Source organism: Protopterus annectens, chromosome 1.part2 (assembly GCF_019279795.1).
Source record: "Protopterus annectens isolate FY-2018-M chromosome 1.part2, PAN1.0, whole genome shotgun sequence".
Lineage (NCBI taxonomy): Eukaryota > Metazoa > Chordata > Ceratodontiformes > Protopteridae > Protopterus > Protopterus annectens.
In genome coordinates this window covers 1212595077-1212619292 of record NC_056727.1, presented here as the reverse complement: position 1 = coordinate 1212619292, position 24216 = coordinate 1212595077, and the positions used below count along the sequence as shown (strand labels likewise).

Sequence of the window (24216 nt, the reverse complement as noted above, 5' to 3'; positions counted from 1 at the left end):
ACCTATTTCAAACAGTTGGCAACAAAGGCCCAGTTATCTGCAAGAAAAATTCTGCAGGCTTTGGGCTTCATGACATCCTGCATTCTACTAATTCCATATGCAAGACTGCATATGAGGAAACTTCAGTGGTACCTAAAAAGTGTTTGGACTCAACATTGCCACAGCCTGGAAACAATAGTTACTCTCATTCCCTGCCTGCAACAGGAGTTTCGATGGTGGGTGAAAGCCTGTCACCAGAACAAGGGACAGCCATTCATTCTACCCCCAGCCACACAGACATTAACAACGGATGCATCAGATTATGCCTGGGGAGCCCACATGGCAGGAAAATGTATTCAAGGCAAATGGGCCGCAAACCAAATGCATCTACATATCAATCAAAAAAAGATGCTAGCTGTTCAAAATGCCCTGACAGCCTTCAAGGACCTACTTCATCCAGGACAACTACTGATAAAGACAGACAACACCACAGTCATGTGGTATATAAACAAGCAGGGAGGCACTAATTCTTACCCCGTTTGCAGACTAGCCATGACTTTGTGGGACACAGCATTGACTTACCAAGTACATCTGCAGGCACAATTCCTGCAGGAAAGATAAATACTCTGGCAGATGAACTAAGCAGAAACCTCATGGATCCCCACGAGTGGAAATTGGATCCACAAGTCTTCAGCATGATAACAAGGAAATGGAGATGCGCGGACATAGACCTATTTGCCTCACCTCACAACTACCGATTAAAGAGATTCTGCACAAGGACTTATCACAGACAAGCATGGAAAGTGGATGCTCTATCTTTCTGCTGGAAAAACTTAACAGCATACGCCTTTCCTCCTCTGCCTCTCCTCCCCAAGGTACTCCTAAAGGTCAGACAGGAGAAGCCAAAAATGATACTGATTGCCCCAGACTGGCCACACCAGTACTGGTACCCAATCCTAAGGAACCTGACTCAATGCCTAGCTTGGACCTTACCTCAAGTGCCTCATCTACTGTCCCAGCAGAACAATCAAATCCTGCACAGCCAACTCAAGACCTTAAATCTGGCAGCATGGCGGATGATGTAGTCATACAAAACACACCTCTCACTAAAGCAGTGATGGAAGTCATTTTGGAGGCCAGGAGGCCTAGTACTAGAAAATCCTATGCTGGAAAATGGAAGAGTTTCTGTGCTTGGAACCAGGCACAAGGAATTGACACAGCTGTACCAAATATTCCTCAGATTTTGCAATACTTGACTGAGATGCTGGACAAAGGCCTATCTTTTCATCTATAAAAAATCATGCCTCTTCCATTTCAGCTCATTACAATACAGAGCCACCAATCTTTTCTCATTCTTTATTAAGGCAGTACCTCAGAGGAGCCAAAAAATTAAGGCCTCCAAGGAGATCACCAATTCCTGCATGGGACCTCAATTATGTCTTGGAAAAACTCACCCTGTCTCCTTTTGAGCCAGCTGCTACAGCTGATATAAAGTTTTTATCTTGGAAAACAGCTCTGCTCCTAGCAATAACTTCTGCAAGATGAGTATCAGAGCTACAGGCACTCATGGCTGTGGAACCTTTTATCATTTTTTATCCGGACAGGGTTTCTCTGAGGACAAACCCGACATTTATGCCTAAGGTAGTGTCCAGTGTGGCCCTTAACCAAACTATTCATCTGCCTACCTTTTATCCAAACCCACAAAATAAGGGGGAGAGAATTCTGCATTCTTTGGATGTACACAGACAGCTATGCTTCTATTTGAACAGAACCAAAGCTTTCAGAAAGACAGAGCAATTACTAGTGGGATATGCTGCAGGATCACAAGGAAAGGCTGTCTCAAAGCAGACTATTTCAAAGTGGATAGACCACTCCAGTCATTTCTGCTATTCACAACATGGCAAGCCAGTGCCTAAGGGCATAAGGCCACATTCAACCAGAGCAGCAACCACTTCAGCAGCCTTCCTCAGGGGAGTACCAACCAAAGACATTTTAGAGGCTGCTACTTGGAGTTCAGTGCACACCTTCACAAAGCACTATGACTTACCACTCTACTCTAAATCCAGAGCAAGCTTTGCCACTGCAGTTCTGCAGGGCCTAATAGCCGCTCCTAATGCTATTTAGCTCCAGCCTCCCAACCTTAGCTTTGGGATTCAACCCAATTGTAATGACTGCAACAGTGAAACACGAAGAACATAGTACAGTTGTGTACACTTACCATAAATGTAGATGTTTGAGTGTATTCACTGTTGCAGTCCAGGTTACCCACCCGCCATCCCCTATTTCTTTGCTGGAACTTATCTGTACTTCTCTATTCTATACAACCTATGTGGTATATTTGCTTGTAGATGAAGGCAAAATATATACTTTGGTGCATGCATGTTTTATTGACATATTTTTAGCCTACCCTTTTGGGGGCACCTGACATCTTGGGCAAGAAAAACTGAAGAAAATGGCGTCGGCTGCATCTTTTATACCCCTCAGGGAAGAGGCGACAGCAGCTGACGCCGGACCTAGACTTTGGAATTCAGGCTGACTGGAGGTAGCCTGCCAGCAGGATAACCCAATTGTAATGACTGCAACAGTGAATACACTCGAACATCTACATTTATGGTAAGTGTACACAACTGTACTTTACTGCTCATCTCAGGCTGCAGGGCTTCCAGATATTTCTCTATCTGGGTGACTGGCTCTTGACCACTCCAACCAGACATTGCCTTATTCAGGCCAAGGATTACATTTTACAGCTGGCTCCACACCTTAGTATAACCCTCAATTTGGAGAAATCCCAGTTGGAACCTGTTCACGTGATACAATTCATAGGAGCACAACTCGACACCACAGTTTCTCGGGCTTATCCAACAGTGGATCGAGTATCAAGCCTGCTCTTTCACTTCAAACAAATTCTAGGCATACCAAACTCCCCACCGTGAGCTTGGTTCTCAGAGCTCTCAGATATGGTGGCCCCAATACCCCTTTTGCCAATCGTGCATCTTCACATGAGAATCTTTCAATGGAAGCTAGCAGTACAATGGTCCTTGCGCAGAAATCCTCTAAGCCTTTCCATCAGACTTTCCTGAGCATGCAAAGAATCCCTGCTGTGGTTGCTTCACTCTGCCGATGTTACTCAAGGATGGCCCTTCATTTTTCCTTCTCCAAATGGCACATTGTCCATGGATGCCTCCCAGATTGGGGGGGGTGTCACTATCTGGGTTGGACGGTTCAAGGCAAGTGGATGTCCCAGAAGACCATCTTGCATATCAGTGTCCTAGAGATGAGAGCAGTTCTTTTGGTGTTGCAAGAGCTGCACAGCTTTCTTCCTCTAGGAACTATTGCAATAGAGACTGACAATATGTCAGTGGTCTGGTACATCAACAAAATGGAAAGGAACCACGTCTTACCCTCTGGGTCGAGAAGCAGTGAGAGTATGGCAATGGGCGATCCCTGCCAACTGCTTTCTAGTGGAGGCCCACATTCCAGGAGAGTCGACATTCTAGGGACAGGCACAGCCGTGTCCTACTGATGCCTCATGAGTGGTCTCTGAAGCAATCCACAGCAAGCATGATCTTCCAGAAATTGAGTCAACCCTGCTGTGACCTCTTTGCTTCCCCTCTCAACAACAAATGCAGCAGGTACATTGCCTTAATCCCTCCACAGGGACGGTTCCCAAGGGATGCTCTAGTCCATGCTTGGCCTCCCTGTCTACTCTATGCATTTCCCCCATTGCCACCAATTCCCAAGTTTTTGCAGAAAGCATCCAGGTTGAAGAGGAGAGTTATCCTCCTTGTCCCCTTTTGGCCTCAACAAGTCTGGTTCACCTATCTTTGGTCTCATCTGATTTTCCCTCTGGTGACACTAGATCCTGCTCCAGATCTTTTATCTCACTCCTTGGGGCACCCTCACCCTCACCCGGACCTTCAAGGCTTGAGACTAACCTCATGGTTTCTCCAATTACAATGATGGCCAGACATCCCAGGCTTTTGTCTCCCTTGTCCAGAAGGTCTTGATTTCTGCCCACAAACCCTTCACCAGGAAGACTTATAAGAGTAAGTGAAAAAGGATTTCCATATGGGCCCAACAGAAACAGATGGACCCCTTTACAGCCCTCATCCCTATGATGTTGGATTTTTTGGCTTCCCTTTTTAACAATGGGGCTAGTTTTTCCACTGAGAAAGTTCAGTTAGCTGCGATTTCCAATGTTCACTTAGGGGAGGACTCTTCTTTATTAGCTTCATTAAAACTTTGTAAAGCTTTTCTTATGGTACCTTTCTACTCTGTCCTGCCATTGAGGATCCTGCTCCCCCTTGGGATTTGACTGTTATGTTGTTGCAGGCTTTGGATCACTCCCCTTTTGAACCAGCAACCACAGTAGATTTAAAGTTTCTGTCATGGAAGATGCTTTTTCTAGTGGCATTACTTCAGCAGGAAGAAACTCTGAGTTACAGGCCCTTTCTGCCAAGTTCCCGTATTTAATTTTTCACAAAGGTAGGGAAACCCTGTGCACCAACCTTTCCTTCTTGCCTAAAGTTACTACAGAAGCCAATATCAATCACTCCATTAACCTTCATGCTTTCTTCCCAAATTTCCATAATAAAGGAGAGTACACTCTTTATTTACTTGATGTGTGTAGACAATTACATTTTACTTGGACAGAACTAAAAATTTCAGGACATTAGAACAATTGTTCATATCCTCTCAGACACTAAGAGGTAAAGCAATTAATAAGACCTCCTTGGCAAGATGGATAAAAGACTGTATTTCTTTTGTTTATTCTTCTAAGAACATCCTTGTACCCGGTCAGATTAATGCTCACAATACAAGGTCTGTGGCAACTTCTCATGCCTTTTGGTAGAGTTTTTTATGATGTTTGTGCAGCGGCTACATGGTCCAATACTCATACATTCATTACTTGTTATAAATTGGACATCATTTTCCAGAATAGGTCTTCTTTTGGCTCTGCTTTGCTCTGGAATATGCTTCCATGAGGGCCACCCAGGATCCTGTAGCTGGGGACTCTGTCCCACAGGTTAATGAGCAAGTGAAGATGACAACATCAGATAAAGAAGTTATGTTCTTACAATGTTCCATTTGTGTTGTCTATCTTCAGTCTTAACCACCCCCTCCTTCTCCCAGTCCTGTATCTCAAGGGACCTGATGGATATGTTCATGGAACCACTGTTCCTATTTGAGCTCCTGTTCTTTCCTGATCTACTGTCTGATACTGTATTTGTAGCAGAGAGGGGATATATAGTGATAGCAAACTCGATCTGAGGTATTTTGGGGGAAAGAGACATTATGGGTAGGGAGGAGGAGCTCAAGTTTCGAATCTCAAGCTAGTGAAGCAACTGAGTCTGTTCAGAGCATCAGAACCAAGACTCACAGGTTAATGAAGAATGAAGAGAAACAACACAGATGGAACATTATGGTAAGAACACATCTTTCTTCTCCCACAGGTTTGAGAGAGAAGCTCCAAATACATGATAGGAGTAACCATCATCCTAAGACTGGACATAGGGATTATTTGTCTCAAGATTGTAGCAGTGAGTGGAGAGAGGAAATTAATATCTACCTCTACTCTGTAGAGGCAGTTGTATATGCAGACATGGTAATTGATCTGAAGCACAAGAACAGTCAGAGGATCCAACATCGAATCTAAATAAGCATTTCATCATCATCTCCCCTGCACATAATATAAGGACCTAGAATGACATCTTCCTCCTTGCAGTCTTTTCATTTTATTCCTTGCATGCTCTTTTGTCTGCTTCCTTAATGGCATTGTCTGTCTTCATAGTGTTCTAAATTTGCTTTTTATACTAGACGGTATTTTGAATACTTTGTTTTTTGGATGTTTTTCATACCATTTCTTGGGTTTGCATTTCTCTGTCACTCCTCTTAAAGTCTTCATTATAACTCCATCTCCGTGGCATAGAGGGATGGGTCCCTGACTATTAACTAATGCGCCCAGGGTTCAAGTAACTGCTATGGCATTATAGAAGCCAAGTGGAGGAATGGAGGAGTGGAGGGGGTAGAGTCTGCTTGTTTCCCTTAGAAAGGAGGGTTTAAGGGTGTATGCTTAGACACATTTTCAGAAGTAGAATCTCCAGTGGAGACTGGTGGTCATGCTGAGATGATGCCCATAAGGGGAGTGTAAACATTTGATTAAGTGGTTAAGGAATTGGATGGGTGGATATTTGTACCACTCACCCCTTTCACACCACCTCCTAGGACGCTATAGGCATGCACAAGAAAAATTTAATAGAGCTAAGAGAACATTCCATCTATCCATGCATACGATAGTAACACTCACATTCTGGTTAATACTCATCCCAGGACTGAATGATCCATAGAGATCCTGCAGAAGGAAAGAATGGATTATTAATGTGGCTGGATGGAGAGCTGATGATCAGCAGAGGATGTTTAGAAAATAGAATAAAAGAAGAAAAAAAACATTGCTATAGTATGTTTTGTCAATGCCACTTCTCTGTTGCTGTGCAGCTTCTTCTGCTGTAAAAGATGTAAGACAGTTAGCTATGTAACTTGCTTACAAGTTAGAAAATTGCTATGCAATATTTTTCTATCTTTTGGTTCTTGTCTGGTTGTGGCTGAAGATGGTGACCAGTTCACTAACCTGGTTATTATGTCTGTGTTGTCTTTCCTGTGGATGGTGGCAGAGCGCTTTCTTTGACCATTCTACATTCCCATTAATCAAGAAAGAAAATAAATGAATAATTTTATACCTATGGTTAATAAATGTAGTTGATAAAGAAATGTGCCTGTGCCATGTCCAGGGGTGGAATGTACTTTGCCAGTTAGCTTATCTTATCTTTTTGAGTTTGTAGTGCCAGGAACATTTGTTTCAGGATAACTAGACCCACAGCTGAGAAATTTGGAAGAAAAGTTGCCCAGTCTCTGTGTACTTGCTCACCTCAGGGAATGTAAATGTGTTGGAGATGTACCATTTGCAATGGATGAGGGTTATCTGCCCAGCCGTTATCTCTGAATAATCATGTTGGAGAAGCAAAAGAAAACAAGGCTTCTCAAGTGCACCATTTCACAGAAATGGTTCTATATGTTTGCAAATGAATTTCTTCAAGTTTCTATGATTATTTTCAGTGATTCTGCAGCAGAAATGTAGTCTCTGTTGAGAAAAAGATGAGACCAAGGGACACTGAGGTGCCACATAGTGTAAGCTAGCCAAGCTAATGGAGCTAGAGGTAAAACTCTCATGCAAAGAAAGCATCAGTAATGAGTGTGATAGACTTGAAACAGAGAATCCCTGCGAATGAGCATTGGTTACTTCCCTTGGAGCACCATGAAAAGGAATTCAGGTGATCACCGCAATGCACAGGGAGGAGATTGATCTTTACATAACATTGAAGCAGATGAAAATGAGGGTCTTTGTTTCTTACACATTGTGTATTGGGGAGTGCCTTTACGTAAGGTCATGAATGTTGGGGGCAATGAAGCACAAGTTGCTTCCTTTTTGGCTGCCTTTTGAGGTAGGAATTTTTGACGGCAATTCTTTTTATCCATTTTCATATATCTGTTTATATCATTCCAGTCATGAATGAAGAGTAGTTTATTTTGTTTTGAATATGGATATGACATATACACCTTTATCCTGTATGAAACTGTTTGTTCAGCTGTATGCAGATTTGGCTGAGACAATGCAGCATTGTATGTTAACACTTGAATCTTAGTGTATTGTATTCGTTCTTTGATGTGACCATCTGTCCTGTCCTTTTTAATTAGTTTGTATTATTTGAAATAAGGGAGCACTTATTTTTTATTGTACCTTGGGTTTTCAGTGTTTTATGTTTCTTTTTTAAAAGTCATTGTTTATTATTGCTTCTAAGAGTAACACGAAACAACATGCATAAAGTAATTCCCTCCCACTTTCAATATGTCTAGTAAGTGAACAGGATCTAAAACTGAGAAGACTTTTTAACTGTTTTTTTTTTTTTAATCAAAAAATGCTTGCATGTTACTTCATATGTAAGAGGAGCACCAAACACTGCCAGCATGGAGGATACTACCATCTTAGGAGACAGTGAGAAATTAATATCAAAGTTAAGATATAGATGAAAATTGATGCTACGATATACTACCATAAAAGACACACAGTTTTATTTGCCTCACGAAAGTGAACTGTCCTGATGTAATATAGTTTTTTAGTATTGCATAAATCCATTGCATCGTTGACTGTGCCTCTTGTGTTTTTCAGACTATGAAGACCCATGGAGTCAAAAACATTGTGTTTAGCAGTTCTGCAACAGTTTATGGTGATCCAAAATACTTACCAATTGACGAGCAGCATCCCGTTGGTGGCTGCACCAATCCTTATGGGAAGAGCAAGTATTTCATAGAAGAGATGCTTCGGGACCTGAGTACAGCAGAACTGGTAAGTAGCAGTGGAATTAATGTAAAATGAGGGTCAGCATTCAAGCACTGGTAACCCACAAGGAATATTACTTGATTCAGAGGCCTCTACTGAGCACTATCCAAAATTAACTTTGGCCTTTGTGGTCAAATTTTGCATTTGTTTTTGCATTACATCCAAACTGTACTTGTGTTTGAATCTGAACTTCGGGTGACAGTAGAATGTCTTTCTTTTTATCTGCTGCATTATTTTTGCTATTGGACATAAATTCATTAAACAAAAATACATAATCTGACCTGCGATAATTTCCCCTATCCCCCAGCAACCACAGGGTTTCATTGTGTTTAGAATGAACTAAAACACTAAAAACAGAAGCTTGTTGCACATCTTTGTGTAGCAGAATACTTAAACAGGGATAGATTTAATTCCATAGAGCTGGACTCCATGTTATTTTGGCACCTGATCCAAGTTAAGTTTAATCAGTACTGATGTAACTCTCCTTTTTTTAAGACCATTTTTAAAATTGTGTGAAAGAAAGCTCTCAAGCTTCAGAATTAGTTCAGTATATAGTGTTTGTCAACACCAACCCAATTAAAAAAAAAATCAAATTGAACCTGTAATGGGAGTTTTCATGTTGCTGATCTGCTTGTCATGTCCTTTCCATTCCTGCCACTTGGTTACATGTCATGCCTAGCCAATCAATGGCATATTACTGTGTTGGGATAAATGCTAACATAAGGTGTTTATGATGTGACATAAGACAGTGTTCACTTAGCTTTTCCTGTACTCTGGACTGCAACTCCGACAGAAGATGTGTTGTTTGCTCCAAAGAAGTTTTTTAATTAAATAATTTGTTTGCTAGAGATCAGATTTGTTGCATCTGTGGACGATCAGTACTGATTGGTCCCTGGAAGTCTGTGGCACTTAGGTGCTTGCTTGCGAGTGTGGTGTTGGAGTAAGTTGAGTATTTTTTGAGTAGTTTATAACTTTGGTTGAGGGGTGCTTTTATAAGGGGATTGCCTGTTGTGCCAGCTAATGCAGCTAAAAGCAGTATGAAACAAATTCACTGTTTGCAGCAATGATCACTTTAAACGCATTTTGAATGATTCAGATACTTAATTTGTGTTTTACTATATGGTAATACTTTATGGCCTGTATATTTCTTGTATGTTATAAAAGGTTTTGTGCATTTGGTACAAATTGAGTTTTGTTATAGTGGTCTACTGCTGCACATGATGCTGATACTGTGGTGGAGGGGAGGCTTCATGGAGACTTATTTCTTGCTTTTTGTTTGCTTCTTTCCCATCTGATGGGTTATAGAAGCAACCCAATTTACTGGGGGCACCCTTTACTAAATAATTATGCTGTTTATTTTAATTGAAAGAAGTTGCAGTTAAATGAGAGGGATGTCTTTCAAGTGGGACTTGCATAAACCTTTACAGGGTAGATATGAAGGCAGTTCTTGACAGCTGTGCAGGGAAGCAGTATCGTCTAAATGGGATTTCCTTTATTTAACTTCTGTTTTATAAATTCAGTATATAAAATGTAAGTAAGCATTTCTTGTCTGTGGTAGACTATGCTTTGAACAGGGAGGCTGCAGCTAAAATTTTGGACTTGTAATTATGTCGTCAGAAAAATACATTTCTGTAAAAACAGCAACCATATCATAAACCAGGGGTGGGCAAACTTTTTGATTCGTGGGCCACATTGAGTTCTAACATTTGACAAAGGGGCCGGAACAGGAGCAGATAGATGGCATGCTTTGAAAACATCACCTCATTGGGGGAAAAAATACACATCTTGGGATATGGAGAAAACGTGCTTTAATTTCCAATGAAATGAAGAAAAGCATTACAATAAAATCTCAGACTTTGAAATTGAAAATCAAATAAATGACCATCTTGATTGTTTAATGGGTTATATAAAAATGCAATAATTCAAATTAAGGTATTTGCTTCCTCCCTCTTCTTCAATCTCACTACAGAAATTCCTGACATTCACTTTAATAAACAGGACTTGATTTCTCATCATATGCTGTTCCATTGCTGTGACAGAAAAGTAATCCATAACCACATAAATAAAAAAAAAAAATTTAAATCTCATAAATGTACAGCATATTTCACTTTATTTGAACTGCATTACACTAGACATGCCTGGAGAACTTTTCATAAACATGCTGTATAACTATAGCTGTCAGGGGACAGATTTGGGGTCTGTGTATTTAATGTACATTTGCATCTGGACTGGAGTACAATGCAGTTGTACAAATGAAAGGAAAACTACAGTAGTATACTTTAAAGAACCAACATGAGCAGGAAGGAAATCTCCAAAGTTGAAAGAAAGACATTTCTTGTGGGAAGGGTCTGATAAAGAATGGGAGGCTGAGTCTGTGATGAATATTAAGCAAGCAAAGCAACCAAACTATAGTGCAGTTCAGTGTGACAACCCAACTGTTGGGAACACACTAAAAGTACAAATATTCAATGGAGTGCCTAGTGATGTGGAGAGAATGCACATTTTACTTATTTTAAGCAGTCATATCATTTCTTTTTTTTGAAGTATAAGGCAAGAGAATAGATAATGAAGCAGATCGCTCACACACACACACACACACTCTTCACCTTTCAAATCTGCATTCACTAATTTCACTCACTTTCTCTCTCCGATCGCATACACACACACACACACATACACTTTTCACCCTTCAAACCTGCATTCACTCACTTTCTCTCTCCGATCGCATACACACACACACACACTTCACCTTTCAAATCTGCATTCTCTCACAATCTCTCTGATCGCATACACACACACACACACACACACACACACACACACACACACACACACACACACTTCACCTTTCAAGCCTGCATTCACTCACTTTCTCTGTCTGATCGCACACATACACACACACACACACTTCACCTTTCAAACCTGCATTCACTCACTTTCTCTCTCCGATCGTATACACACACCTTTCAAACCTGCATTCACTCACTTTTTCTCTCCGATCGCTCACACACACACACTCTTCACCTTTCAAACCTGCATTCACTCACTTTCTCTCTCCGATCGCATACACACACACACACACACACACACACACACACACACACACACACACACACACACACACACACACACACACACTTCACCTTTCAAACCTGCATTCACTCACTTTTTCTCTCCGATCGCTCACACACACTCTTCACCTTTCAAACCTGCATTCACTCACTTTCTCTCTCCGATCACATACATACACACACACACACACACACACACACACACACACACACACACACACACTTCACCTTTCAAACCTGCATTCACTCACTTTCTCCGATCGCATACACACACACACACACACACACACACACACACACACACACACACACACACACACACACACACTTTACCTTTCAAATCTGCATTCACTCACTTTTTCTCTCCGATCGCTCACACACACACACTCTTCACCTTTCAAACCTGCATTCACTCACTTTCTCTCTCCGATCGCATACACACACGCACACACACACACAATTCACCTTTCAAACCTGCATTCACTCACTTTCTCCGATCGCATACACACACACACACACACACACACACACACACACACACACACACACACACACACACACACACTTTACCTTTCAAATCTGCATTCACTCACTTTTTCGCTCCGATCGCTCACACACACACACTCTTCACCTTTCAAACCTGCATTCACTCACTTTCTCTCTCCGATCGCATACACACACACACACTTCACCTTTCAAATCTGCATTCTCTCACAATCTCTCCGATCGCATACACACACACACACACTTCACCTTTCAAGCCTGCATTCACTCACTTTCTCTGTCTGATCGCACACACACACACACACACACACACACTTCACCTTTCAAACCTGCATTCACTCACCTTCTCTCTCCGATCGCATACACACACCTTTCAAACCTGCATTCACTCACTTTTTCTCTCCGATCGCTCACACACACACACTCTTCACCTTTCAAACCTGCATTCACTCACTTTCTCTCTCCGATCGCATACACACACACACACACACACACACACACACACACACACACATACTTCACCTTTCAAACCTGCATTCACTCACTTTCTCCGATCGCATACACACACACACACACACACACACACACACACACACACACACTTTACCTTTCAAATCTGCATTCACTCACTTTTTCTCTCCGATCGCTCACACACACTCTTCACCTTTCAAACCTGCATTCACTCACTTTCTCTCTCCGATCGCATACACACACACACACACACACACACTTCACCTTTCAAACCTGCATTCACTCACTTTCTCCGATCGCATACACACACACACACACACACACACACACACACACACACACTTTACCTTTCAAATATGCATTCACTCACTTTTTCTCTCCGATCGCATACACACACACACTCTTCACCTTTCAAACCTGCATTCACTCACTTTCTCTCTCCGATCGCATACACACACACACACACACACACACACACACACACACACACACACACACTTCACCTTTCAAACCTGCATTCACTCACTTTCTCCGATCGCATACACACACACACTTTACCTTTCAAATCTGCATTCACTCACTTTTTCTCTCCGATCACTCACACACACACACTCTTCACCTTTCAAACCTGCATTCACTCACTTTCTCTCTCCGATCGCATACACACAGACACACACACACACACATACATACACACACACACACACACACACACACACACACACACACACACACACACACACACACATTTGTTACCTTAAAGAAAACTTCAAAGCAAGCTGTGCAGCAACTCCCATTCTGCCTAGAAAACTCTGCAGTTTTATGGTGTAAAAGTCCGTTGAGCTTAAATCCAAAACGGCGGGCAGTCCCATTATTCAAACAGACGCGCTCCCGCATGTCCCTTGATCTTAATTCCGACAGGCTGACGGAGCTGACGTCATCGCGCACGTGATGATGTCAGCTCCAAAACCACGAAAAATGAAAAAGTCTAAAAAAAAGACGAAAAATCGGAAATGAAGGGGTGCCACTCGGGAATCGTGGCACCCCATTATTGGGACCCCAAAACTCGGAAAAATCCGAGTAATTCGGGATGGTTGGGAGGTGGCGGGCCGAATCAAAAAGTTTAACGGGCCGCATGTGGCCCCCGGGCCGTAGTTTGCCCATGCCTGTCATAAACCAATTACCAAAAAAAATAGAAAGAATGTAGTTTTGTTTTGCATGTGAATGTGTTGTATCCATTTCTGTTCTGCAGAATGACATTTTCTTTGTCACTGGGAGATCAACACGAAGTTCCCTAGTTTTGCACTTCAGGCTGAACATTTAATACAACACAGGCTCAGTCTGATTTACTTGTCTGCTTTTGAACTATAGAGGGCTTGCACTAAACATTGCATAATGCCATTACTCTGTGTGTTGTTTTGCAGCACAGGTTATAAACATGTTCTAAATGCTGCTAATTATTATCAGTATCATCAGTACTTGAGTTCCGTTCCTAGTTATTGACACCCAGTACTGTCAAGGAGGGAAAGATAAAGAAACTGATTCCAGGTTTCACTGCTGCTTTCTGGCACAGACTGCTATAGTCATATGACCACACTCTCCCACAAAGGATATGGAAGGAGGAAGTCCTTGTAAAAAACTAAAGATAATGGTATTTGTGATAGTTTGCCAGGTTCCATAAAATCTTGTTCATGTAAAGAAAAGATGTATGATATCTGTTCAGGGTGGATAAAATATATATCAGGAACGTACTTGTACTGCATTGGCATATTACCAAAAAATATAATAAATTTATGTTGGCAGCATTCTAGCTTAGTCGTAAGATCTCAGCCTCACACTTACAGAGTTCAGATCTGACCTTTGATCACTGTCTGCATGTTTTGCATGTTCTTGTGTCTGCATAGCTTTTCATCAGGGACTTAATATTTCTTCCCACTTCCAGAACACATTTTGGCTGACTGCCTATGCCAAAATTATCTACATATGTGTTGTATTTATCCTTGGTATGTCACAAATGCAAGCCCACATGGATGTAACAGTCTGCAGCTACCTGGTCTTCTGTTCATACCTTCACAAAACACTATGTTAGATGCCATTTCCAGGTCCAGAGCTGGTTTTGCCAGGGCTATTATACATGGGTTTGTGGCGAATGTTTCTGCTTCTCCACTCAATTCTTCTTCTGCATGAGCTTTGGTCTCCTCCCTCATGTTATGAATACTGCAGCATATGAATAGAACAACATAGAATAGTTGTGTAAAATCTTACCATAACCATAGATGTCTTCTCTTCTTTATGCAGTAGTATTACCCCCCCCCCCCCCGCCACCGCCTGTTTTCCTCATCTAGGAAAAGGGTGGTGCTTTCTGTGGCATTCAGTTCTGAAGTTGGTACGTGCTGACATCTGCTTTACACCCAACATCACTTTATGACCGACGTACATTTTGATTCTGTGCAACATCGCATGTACCTCACAGTAACACTAAACTTTTGTACACTGGCCAGATGTACAAGTCAGTCGGCAGCGGACTCCCTCATGTTATGAATACTGCAGCATATAGAAGAGAATCCAGTGTCATCAAATTGTACAGTAAGAGAAAATCTACTTGACTGTAAAAGCAAATGTAACACCCCATCATCTATTAAAGTGCTAGAAAATGATAAACAAAGACCTTGGAAACAAAATTAATATCACATCCACAATGAGCATCTGTGAATTGCAAATCACCACCCGTGCTAAAGATTACTATAAAGTTTTTTTCAGTTATGTCAAGAACCCAATAAGTAATAACCAACAATGCTCTGAGTCCATACAAATTAACATCAGACACATCTCCTGATGACATTGCCAGCATGTTAGCAGACAAATTCAGGCTTCAAACATTACTTCCCCATCTCCCTGAAGTTTCTCATAGCATAATTAGCATGTCTATAGCCCCCTAACACCTCCAAGCAAGTCCTAAGCACTCTGTCTACTAGCTTCATGGACCCTGGCAGTGAGCAAGATTGTCTTCTTATCAGTACCAAGTGCTGCATGCTTGGCTCCATGTTACATTTATGCAGTCTCAGTCTCTCCACTGCATTTGTGCTGGAGGTGCTTAGAACTGCTGCAGTCATCCCACTCCACAAAGGGGGACTTATGACTACCCCTGGCAACTATAGATCTTTCAGACTCAGTAGCCTTATCTGTAAGTCAGTGGATTACATCAATATACACCTCATAAACAGACATACGCAGTCTTCAAAACCTGGAGCCAAACTAATTTGGTTTTGTTAAAGGCAGATCCTGTCTTTTGAACAAGTCAGTAAGGCATGTGAGTCTGATAAATCAGTTCACTTGGCATGCCTGGACTTTACCAAAGCCATTGATATCATTTCACACTCTGGCATCATTGGTAAGCAAGTTCAGTTAAACGTAAACCTCAGATTTACCTTCTGGATAGCAAACTGGATCACTGACAGAACCTAGTCTGTTAGTATTGTAGGCACACACTCAGTTAAGAGTGGTTACCAATGGTGTCTCCCAAAAATCAGTACTCTGACCACTCCTATATGGTATTTACTTTTCTGACCTTAAATCAAACACCAAATGTCTCTGGCTGATGAAGTTTGTTGATGGCTGCAAACTCAGACCTGTCATAAATACCCAACGATGACCAATGTATTCTCTAAGAGGGCTAATTCATGTTATCAGGTGGTGCTTGGACTACAGTGTCAAAGAAAATAAATGCCAAAAAATGCAGCTTTATGTCCTTAGGAGTAGGAGTGCCCAGGTTTGCCAATCAGATAGGCAACACCTCCTAAAAATAACTGTCATTAAGGGGCTCTGCTCCTTCATTATTAATCTATATTTTGACCACCGTATGGTCACTGTTAGGAAATATTGTTATAAAGCCAGACTAATCACCAGGGGCATATCTTCTAGATCCAAGGAAGTAATTATTCCCCTGTACTCCTCCCATGTCAGACCAGTAATATAATATAATGCCCCTTTGGTATGTACTTGGCTAGGCATATGAGCCAGCTCAATAAACTGGCATTTCCTTACCAAAAAAATCTAGGGTATATCTTTCTTGAGAATACCTCTCAACCTGTTAGAGCAAGAAATCTGGGCAAAGCCATAAATAAAAGTGGGACAAAGGCCAAAAATAGGGACAGTTTTTTAAATATTTTCTCTTACAAACTTAGAAAGTTAATAGAATAGCAGATTTTGCATTGTCATGAATTTTCTGAAGGATATGAAGTCTGAAACTCAAATGTTTGTCATTTTCTAACTTCAATTTTTAATGATTTACAACTAATTTGCCAGAAAACCACAATTTTATGAAAAATGAACTAAAAATATAAGGCCAGAATCTGGACTTTCTGTGAAAATCTGTACAGTTGAGAGGTGTGTCCTTGAGTTATCCTGACTGCCTTAAAGCACTTGTATTTACTGAATATTTGGGAGCTGAAAACAAAATCAAAAAGGACCTACTCTGCCATTGCTTTATAGGCCTTTGAAAATAAGAGCAAAACAACGAGCAAAAAGGTCACACACACAACCTGTCAGGCAAAAATATCAAAAAAGTCCTTGGCAGACCAGAGACTTCAATGTGTGTAATATCTTAAACCTCCTTTAACAGAGGCTCATGAAATGTGCATACAATCCCTTAAACACTTGCAAATGTTTCAGCTGCGTAGCATCTAAGTGCCCACTGACTTGCTTTTTGCAAGTCTTTATTGAGATATTCAGGACAGTAAAGCCAACTCCCATTAGCTGTTGACATGATATGTTTCACCTTTTTTTATGAGCTTGTAAGTACAGCATAAGTGAATAGTTTGACTATTTTATGAAAACACTCTGCTTCTAACAAAGCGCTACATCACAGGTGTTTTATGATATTTTTGTTTGGGTGATATTTGTGTCTTTTTTTTTTTTTTTTGCTTGTCAGTTTTCCCATGTTTAGGAAATGTTGCAGCCACCCTAGTTTTATAGACATAAGGACATAGTTATTGATTCTGTTGGTCAGTGTAACTGTTTACCTGTTTCTTTGCTGTGCTTTTCAAATGAATGTGTTTAAGGATGCTGCTATATTTAATTGTGATGCATGTAATTAATTTGTGGCAAACTGTTTGTGCATGCAGTGTGTGTTTGTGAAAATACTATGGTTAGAGAACTAAAACGGGCTGCACAAAGGCTACAGACTAATGTGGGCACTGCTGGTCCAGCTGAGATTGACAAAATGCAACAAAAAATAAAAGTTACAGATATTGGTTATCTTCTGGTAGCTGTAAGAAAAGCTTTCAAAACAACATATTGTGATGTTAAAACATTGGAACAAATGTTACTGTGTATAAATGAGGTTTCTAATCTTGTGAGGTACAAGAAGGAATGATAATTTTTGTATTAAAACCAGAAGCTGCATTATTGAATTTAAAGTTAGTAGCAGATTCCAGACAAAGTTTTTTTTTTACCTGACTGGCCTGGTACTTTTCACCAAAACTGGTATTAGAATATCCCAAGCCTTTTTGGAGATAGCAGGCTGTATATAGGCTATAGAGACTGAGTAAAACTGGCTAAAAAGCTGTCATTATTTAGGGCAACACACTTCTGGGAAATGATTAGTAGTAAAGGGGTTTAGCAGAGCAAAAAGAAATTTTAGTTTAGGATCTCTGTGCTGCAGAGTACAGTTATGATTTGTACCAGGTTATAAATTATGTGCTATAGGATTTATATTCATTCGGTCGATTTAACATGAATGTCAACACCCTCAAAGTGAACCACTTCTACATCGAAAACTGAAACATCGACTTCCTGTTACACATGTGCAGAGGTTCCTTCTTAGTGCATGCAGATATTAAAAAAAAACTTAAACAACATCTATTCCCCCGTGTGGGAGCTGCACCCCCTGCTAATTATGTATACTAACTCTGAGATCACACAGTCGCCAGGGAAAGGGAATATTCCCCTACCCAGGAATTGTCAGTCTCTCACACCTGTCAACTATCTGTATAGTCGGCCAAATGGGGTTGGTTAAACAGATGCCAACCAATCCAATGGAACCCATACTGCGGAGTGGAATAGAGAAGGGTGGCTTATGATGACTATGAAAAAGATTAACCAGGAGCCTTTTACAGAGTTAATGAACTCTATTTATCTGTGGCAGGCTGTGTAAAAGATTTTTATGTACTGCCTGAGTAATTATGGAGTATGACAACATTGTTGGCTCAGTATGTTAGATTGCAGCATAATGTCATCAGTTAATTGGTTCAAAGTATTAGATTTTTTAAGTCATCTGATTGGGATATTTTAATGTGGTAAAGGTTTGTATTTAATTAGTGCAGGTGCAATAAAAATCAAACTCTATGGTATAAGGAGTGTTGACCAGCTAGGCTTATTAAAATGGTCACCTGCCAAGGTGTATTACAGAGGAATTTACAGAAAGCAAAATGGTCAGTATTAGTTTGCATACTGACAATTGTGTTTGCATATGATGCTTTTAGGTTGTTTGCATTATAACATTTATCTATACTTTTTTTTTTTAATTGTGTACCTTGACAACCTTGCTTATTTTGAAAGACTCTTAGATGATTGCAGACCCAAATACAACACCATAATAAATGGTAACCAGTGATTTAGGAAACTTAATGTTAGATTTTTATACTAGCACAGAAACTTTTGGCAGTGGAATGTTTTTAGCAGGCATTATATGCTTAAGGTGTGTGTGTGTGTGTGTGTGTGTGTGTGTGTGTGTGTGTGTGTGTGTGTGTGTGTGTGTGTGTGTGTGTGTGTGTGTGTGTGGTTAATTTTAGCATATACTTTGCATTTTTGATTTGTCCTATTTACCTTTGCTTACTGTTTACATTTAGGACTGGAATGTAGTTCTGCTACGATACTTTAATCCAATTGGAGCACATGTTTCTGGGAAGATTGGTGAGGATCCTCAGGGAATACCAAATAACCTCATGCCTTATGTTGCACAGGTACGGGATTTTATTGATGGTCACAGTTATATCTTTACTTCTTACACATGATGAACCTGAAAGAAAATCTTTACAATGTTGTACTCAAGTCCTTTATGAGAAACTAAACTTCTAGGAATATGTTTTTTTTTTTTTAAATGGGGACTCCTTTCACAGCTTGTTAACTGTAGAAATCAGAGTAGTTTTCTCAAAATATAAATCCTTTTGTGCAAAATTCTTCTATGTGAATGTGTTGCATTATAAATTCTGGCAAGTGTAAAGAATGGTACAAATGCTGTTTTTGCCACTGGAGAAATTTCTTTTTGCTTCATTTGAGTTTTTGTTCCACAGATTTTGCAATGTTCTTAGGAAGACTTTTAGTGCTCAAGTCTTTAAGAGTACTTTTAACTGCAGTTCTATCTATACAGATGAATGTCTGAAACGATGGCTGCTTTCTGCATTATTTAAAAATATTGAAAGTTTGTAGTGAATTTTCCATTTGTTTGAATTTTTTGCAGATGTGGAGGTTAAATGTAATTTCAGTTTCCCTTTACTGTTCACTTTGCTTGGTATTCTTGCTGATGGCCTGTGGTTTGCAATTGCCGTGCATGTGTGTATGGTGGGAGGGGAAGTGGGGATGCTGCAGGTGTTGCCCTCGTTATCTCAGATCTTGTTATACATACGTATGGGCCTTATGTGGGAGCATCCATCCATCCATTTATTGATTCCTACTTTTGCGCATTTTTTTTTCCACAGATTTAGACATGCAGTTAATTGTTCTCAGTTGTATCCATGAAGAAGGTATCTGCTGATATTAAAATTCTAGCTAATTACTAGGTTAAAATTTTCATATTCCAAGCCTTAGAAGATTATGCCTTTCCTGTAACTACATTTAACTCTAGTCAGAACACTAATATTCATAAAGAAGCCATAAGCAAAATGTGTGAGTTAATAACACTTACTGCTTTTAGTGAATGCTACTGTATTACTCTACAAAAGGCTAAATGGCTCTTTGTTGTATTCTGATATCCTCACAATCCTTTAAATTACTAATACCAAAAAAAAAAAAAAATATATATATATATATATATATATATATATATATATATATATATATAAAATCCTTCTCTTACAATCTAAGAGAGGGCAGATGATTTCCTTAAACTTCAAAGTCCAGGGTTTATATCACATAATCGAATCACGGAACATCGAACTCTCAAATGAGTGAATTTTCGCATCGAATACTGTATTGTAGAGGGCTGCGTCCCCCACACCCCCCCGCTAAATATATAGTCCTACTCTGAGATTGCACTACAGTGAGGAAAGGGCAAAAATCCCGATCTTCACTGTAGTGTGAAATAAATCCAGGAACTTTGATTATGTGAAAATTCGCTCATTTGAGCGTTCGATGTTCCGTGATTCGATTATGTGATATAAACCCCAAAGTCCACAATTTTGGAAGGCAGTTGGAGAGAAAATCTCCTCAAAGATTGTCCCAGCAAAATAGAATCTTCTTTCAGCTTTTCCCGGTTAGGGGTCAACACAGCAGATCACCTGTCTGCTCATGTTTGGCAATGGAGTTTTACGGTTTCGAGTTGCCAACCCGGCGCCTAACCTTCCACGGAAGGCACACACACTTATGCCTAGGGCCAATTTAGAGTATCCAATTCACCTATAGCATGTCTTTGGGATGTGGGAGAAAACTGGAGCACCCGGGGGACACCCATGCGACCACTGGGAGGACATGCAGACTCCACGCAGAAGGCACCCCAGCTGAGGATTGAACCAGAGAACATCTTGCTGTGAGGCGGCAATGCTAAGTGCTGCACCACCGCAGCTGCCCTTTGTCCCAACAAAGTAGAATCAAAAGCTGAAAATCTGCACTTGGTTCAGAAAACACAAGTGTTTGGGGGGGTTGCAGGATGCCTAGACTGACACAAAAGGTCAGTGAGTGTTTGTAAGAAAGAGATGCAGACAGACGTTTGGGTAAACTAACAAATGGGCCAGTGAGACAACATGAGTTTACACTGCACAGCTGAACTGTGTATAAGTGTTGTGTATGTGTGTCTGTAGGGGTCCCCAAGGTAAAATTGCAGTGAGTTGAGTGTCTGCATGAACATAGCCAAGCTCTGTGCCTAGCTCTACTTCTTAGTATGTTGGACAGGTGTGAGCCATGCATGGTAGCGGTGGCAGTTCATCTTTGATGTTCTTTGTGTTTCACTGTTGCAGTCATTACATTTGGGCAATCTGCTGGCAGGTTGCCCTCAGTCGGCTTGATTAACAAAGTCTTGGGTCCTGTGTTGGTTGCTGTCCCTTCTTCCATGACGTCAGGTCGTCAGGGGTATAAAACTTGCAGCCGATGCCATTACATCAGTCTTTCTTGCCGTGTGGTGCCCAAAGCAGAAGCAGTTCGCAAGTGGCAGTCAGCCGGCTCCTGAAATTTTCGTTTTCGAGTTTCAGAATCGAAGTCTTCAACTAAAAGCTAAGTACCCCATTGGGGAAACTTTTTCTTGCTCCTTACCGATGTCACTAAAAGTTAATAATTGTATTACTTGTGGGAAGCAAATACCTCATAAGGATTTTCATTTGTACTGTATTCCTTGTTTAGGCCCTGACCACGACGTACCTTGCTGTCGGTTTTGTGCTTTATTTAATTAGTGCAAACCGTCATCAGTACATTTTTGCTTCTAAATGTTTCAGTTCTCGGTTTAATTATCCAGAAATAACATCGGTTGGCCATCCGACTACCTGATTACCGAAAAAACGCAAAGAAAAAGACAAAGACAGACCGTTGAGGTCCAAAACTGCAGACAACGCTTCTCCTAAGTCAGTCGCCAGTTCACCGGTACTCAGTGAGGCACTTTCACAGCCCCTGATACCCACTACTTCTGATTCGAGGGCCTCTACTGAGACCCATTTGGAGTCCGGTAAGCCACGAGATGCTTCACCTATGGAACCTGGGGATGTCTCTACCTTAGATGGGTCCATAGCCCTGTGCAGGCACCGGCTTCTGAGGGTGTATTCAGGCCTACAGATTTGTATATTAAACTGACACCACCTTCAATGTTAAGGTCGAAATCTCAATCTATGTCTAAAAAAACAATGCCAAGGCCACATGTTCAGGCCCCTATGCCTAAAAAACAAATTATCAAAATGGCTGAAGATTTAATTACTCTAATCAGGGGTAGTCAACCCCCCCACCTTCTAAGAGGCCTAGGGCTGAACTTGACTATGAATCTTCTGAGCAGGACTCTGTTTCTTCTGACTATTCTAATGAACAGGATTTGTCCATACCTACTTATGAGGACTCTGATGCAGAGGATTCCTTTTCTTTTGCTTCTCCCCCTGAGGATTTTTCTTTTGGGGAAACTTTACATACATTAAGGGAGCATTTCCACTGGGAAAGTCAGGATTTTTCTGAATCCAAAAAGAGGCTTAGGGATTTCCTTCTTCCTCAGCATAGGCCTTTGGCTATACCTCCTGTACTAGACATTGTTGATGATGTGTTTTCAGAATCCAGTATGGCCCCTGATTCCCTGCCTCCGGCCCCTTGTAAGCCAGACAGATATTACAGGGTTCCTGACTCCCACAAATTCCCTTTCAAAAATCTTGTTGCGGACCCTGAAACAATTTCTCAGGGGCCCAAGGGCATTAAGGCTTCTACTGCTAAAAATCCTACCCCTTCTGATAGAGACTTCAGGGTGCTGGATAGATTGGGTAAAAAGGTTTATACTTCTGCAACCTTGGCAATCAGGGCTTTAAACTGTCAATTCCGTATGCTAAAATATCAACAGCATATCATGGGATTGCTTAAACAGAAAATGATGTTGATTTCTGACTGTGTGGAAAATAAGGATTTACAGGATTTATTGCATTCAGCTGAACAAGTTGGAAAACATACTTTGCAATGTGGTTTTGATTCTTTGGAGGCCTCTTGCAGGGCTGCTGTTACTGGGTCTGGGTTTAGAAGACATGCTTGGCTCAAGGAGCAAACTCTGCCTGATCATGTTAAAGCAACATTGTTGGATGCTCCTTTGCAGCAGGACTGTCTGTTTGGCAATAAGGTTGAAGAATTTCTAAAAAAGATGGAAAATAAAGCTAAATCTATGCAAACTGCGAAAGTTTTCTTACAAGTACAACCTCCAAGTTTTAGTTGGCACTGGCCTACTAAGAACTGGTCCTTTCCAGTTCCTTCCAGAGCCACTCAAGCCAAACCCAGACATTCCAAAAGCACACGGTTTCAGTCCCAAGGGACTTTCAGAACTAAGCAATGGGGTGCCTCCACTTCCAAATCTGGAAATAACAAGACACCTCCCTATGATAAACAGTCTCAATGACTTCCCTTTAAAATTACCAAGCACTTACCTCTTAGCCGCCCCTTTGGGGGGAAAACGGTCTCTTCATGCAAAAAACTGGCAACTTATAACCCAGGACAAATGGGTTTTAAATATAGTGTCCCAGGGATACAGATTTAATTTCCACACGTTACCAACTCCAAACGGATGGCCAGACATGCCCCCAAATCAGTGGGCAGAGGCTCAGAAACAAGTGCTTTCCCTCCTAAACATGGGAGCAATTCAGCTACTACCAGAAGAGGAAAAGGGACAAGGTTTCTATTCCAGACTTTTCCTGGTACCCAGAAAAGACAAATCATTGCGTCCAGTTCTGGACCTGTCTACTCTGAACACATTTCTGGACATTCCAAAATTCAAGATGTTGACATTTCACCAGTTACTTCCTATGCTAGGTAAAGATGCCTGGTTGGCAACTCTAGATTTAAAAGAGGCTTACCTGCATATTCCATTCAGGGAATCTTGCAGAAGATACCTCCACTTCAAAGCAGGCTACTTGCATT

The 24216-nt window shown here is 40.9% G+C and overlaps 1 protein-coding gene across 2 annotated transcripts in view; it reads left to right on the top strand.

Moving 5' to 3' along the window:
• Nucleotides 1-24216, top strand: part of GALE (UDP-galactose-4-epimerase) — a 553592-nt gene that overhangs the window by 335999 nt on the left and 193377 nt on the right. For both annotated transcript variants that reach the window (XM_044060070.1, XM_044060072.1), the window contains 2 exons: nucleotides 8204-8380; nucleotides 19269-19382. In XM_044060070.1, the coding sequence (XP_043916005.1) occupies nucleotides 8204-8380; nucleotides 19269-19382 (291 nt within the window). The remainder of the gene's footprint in view (nucleotides 1-8203; nucleotides 8381-19268; nucleotides 19383-24216) is intronic.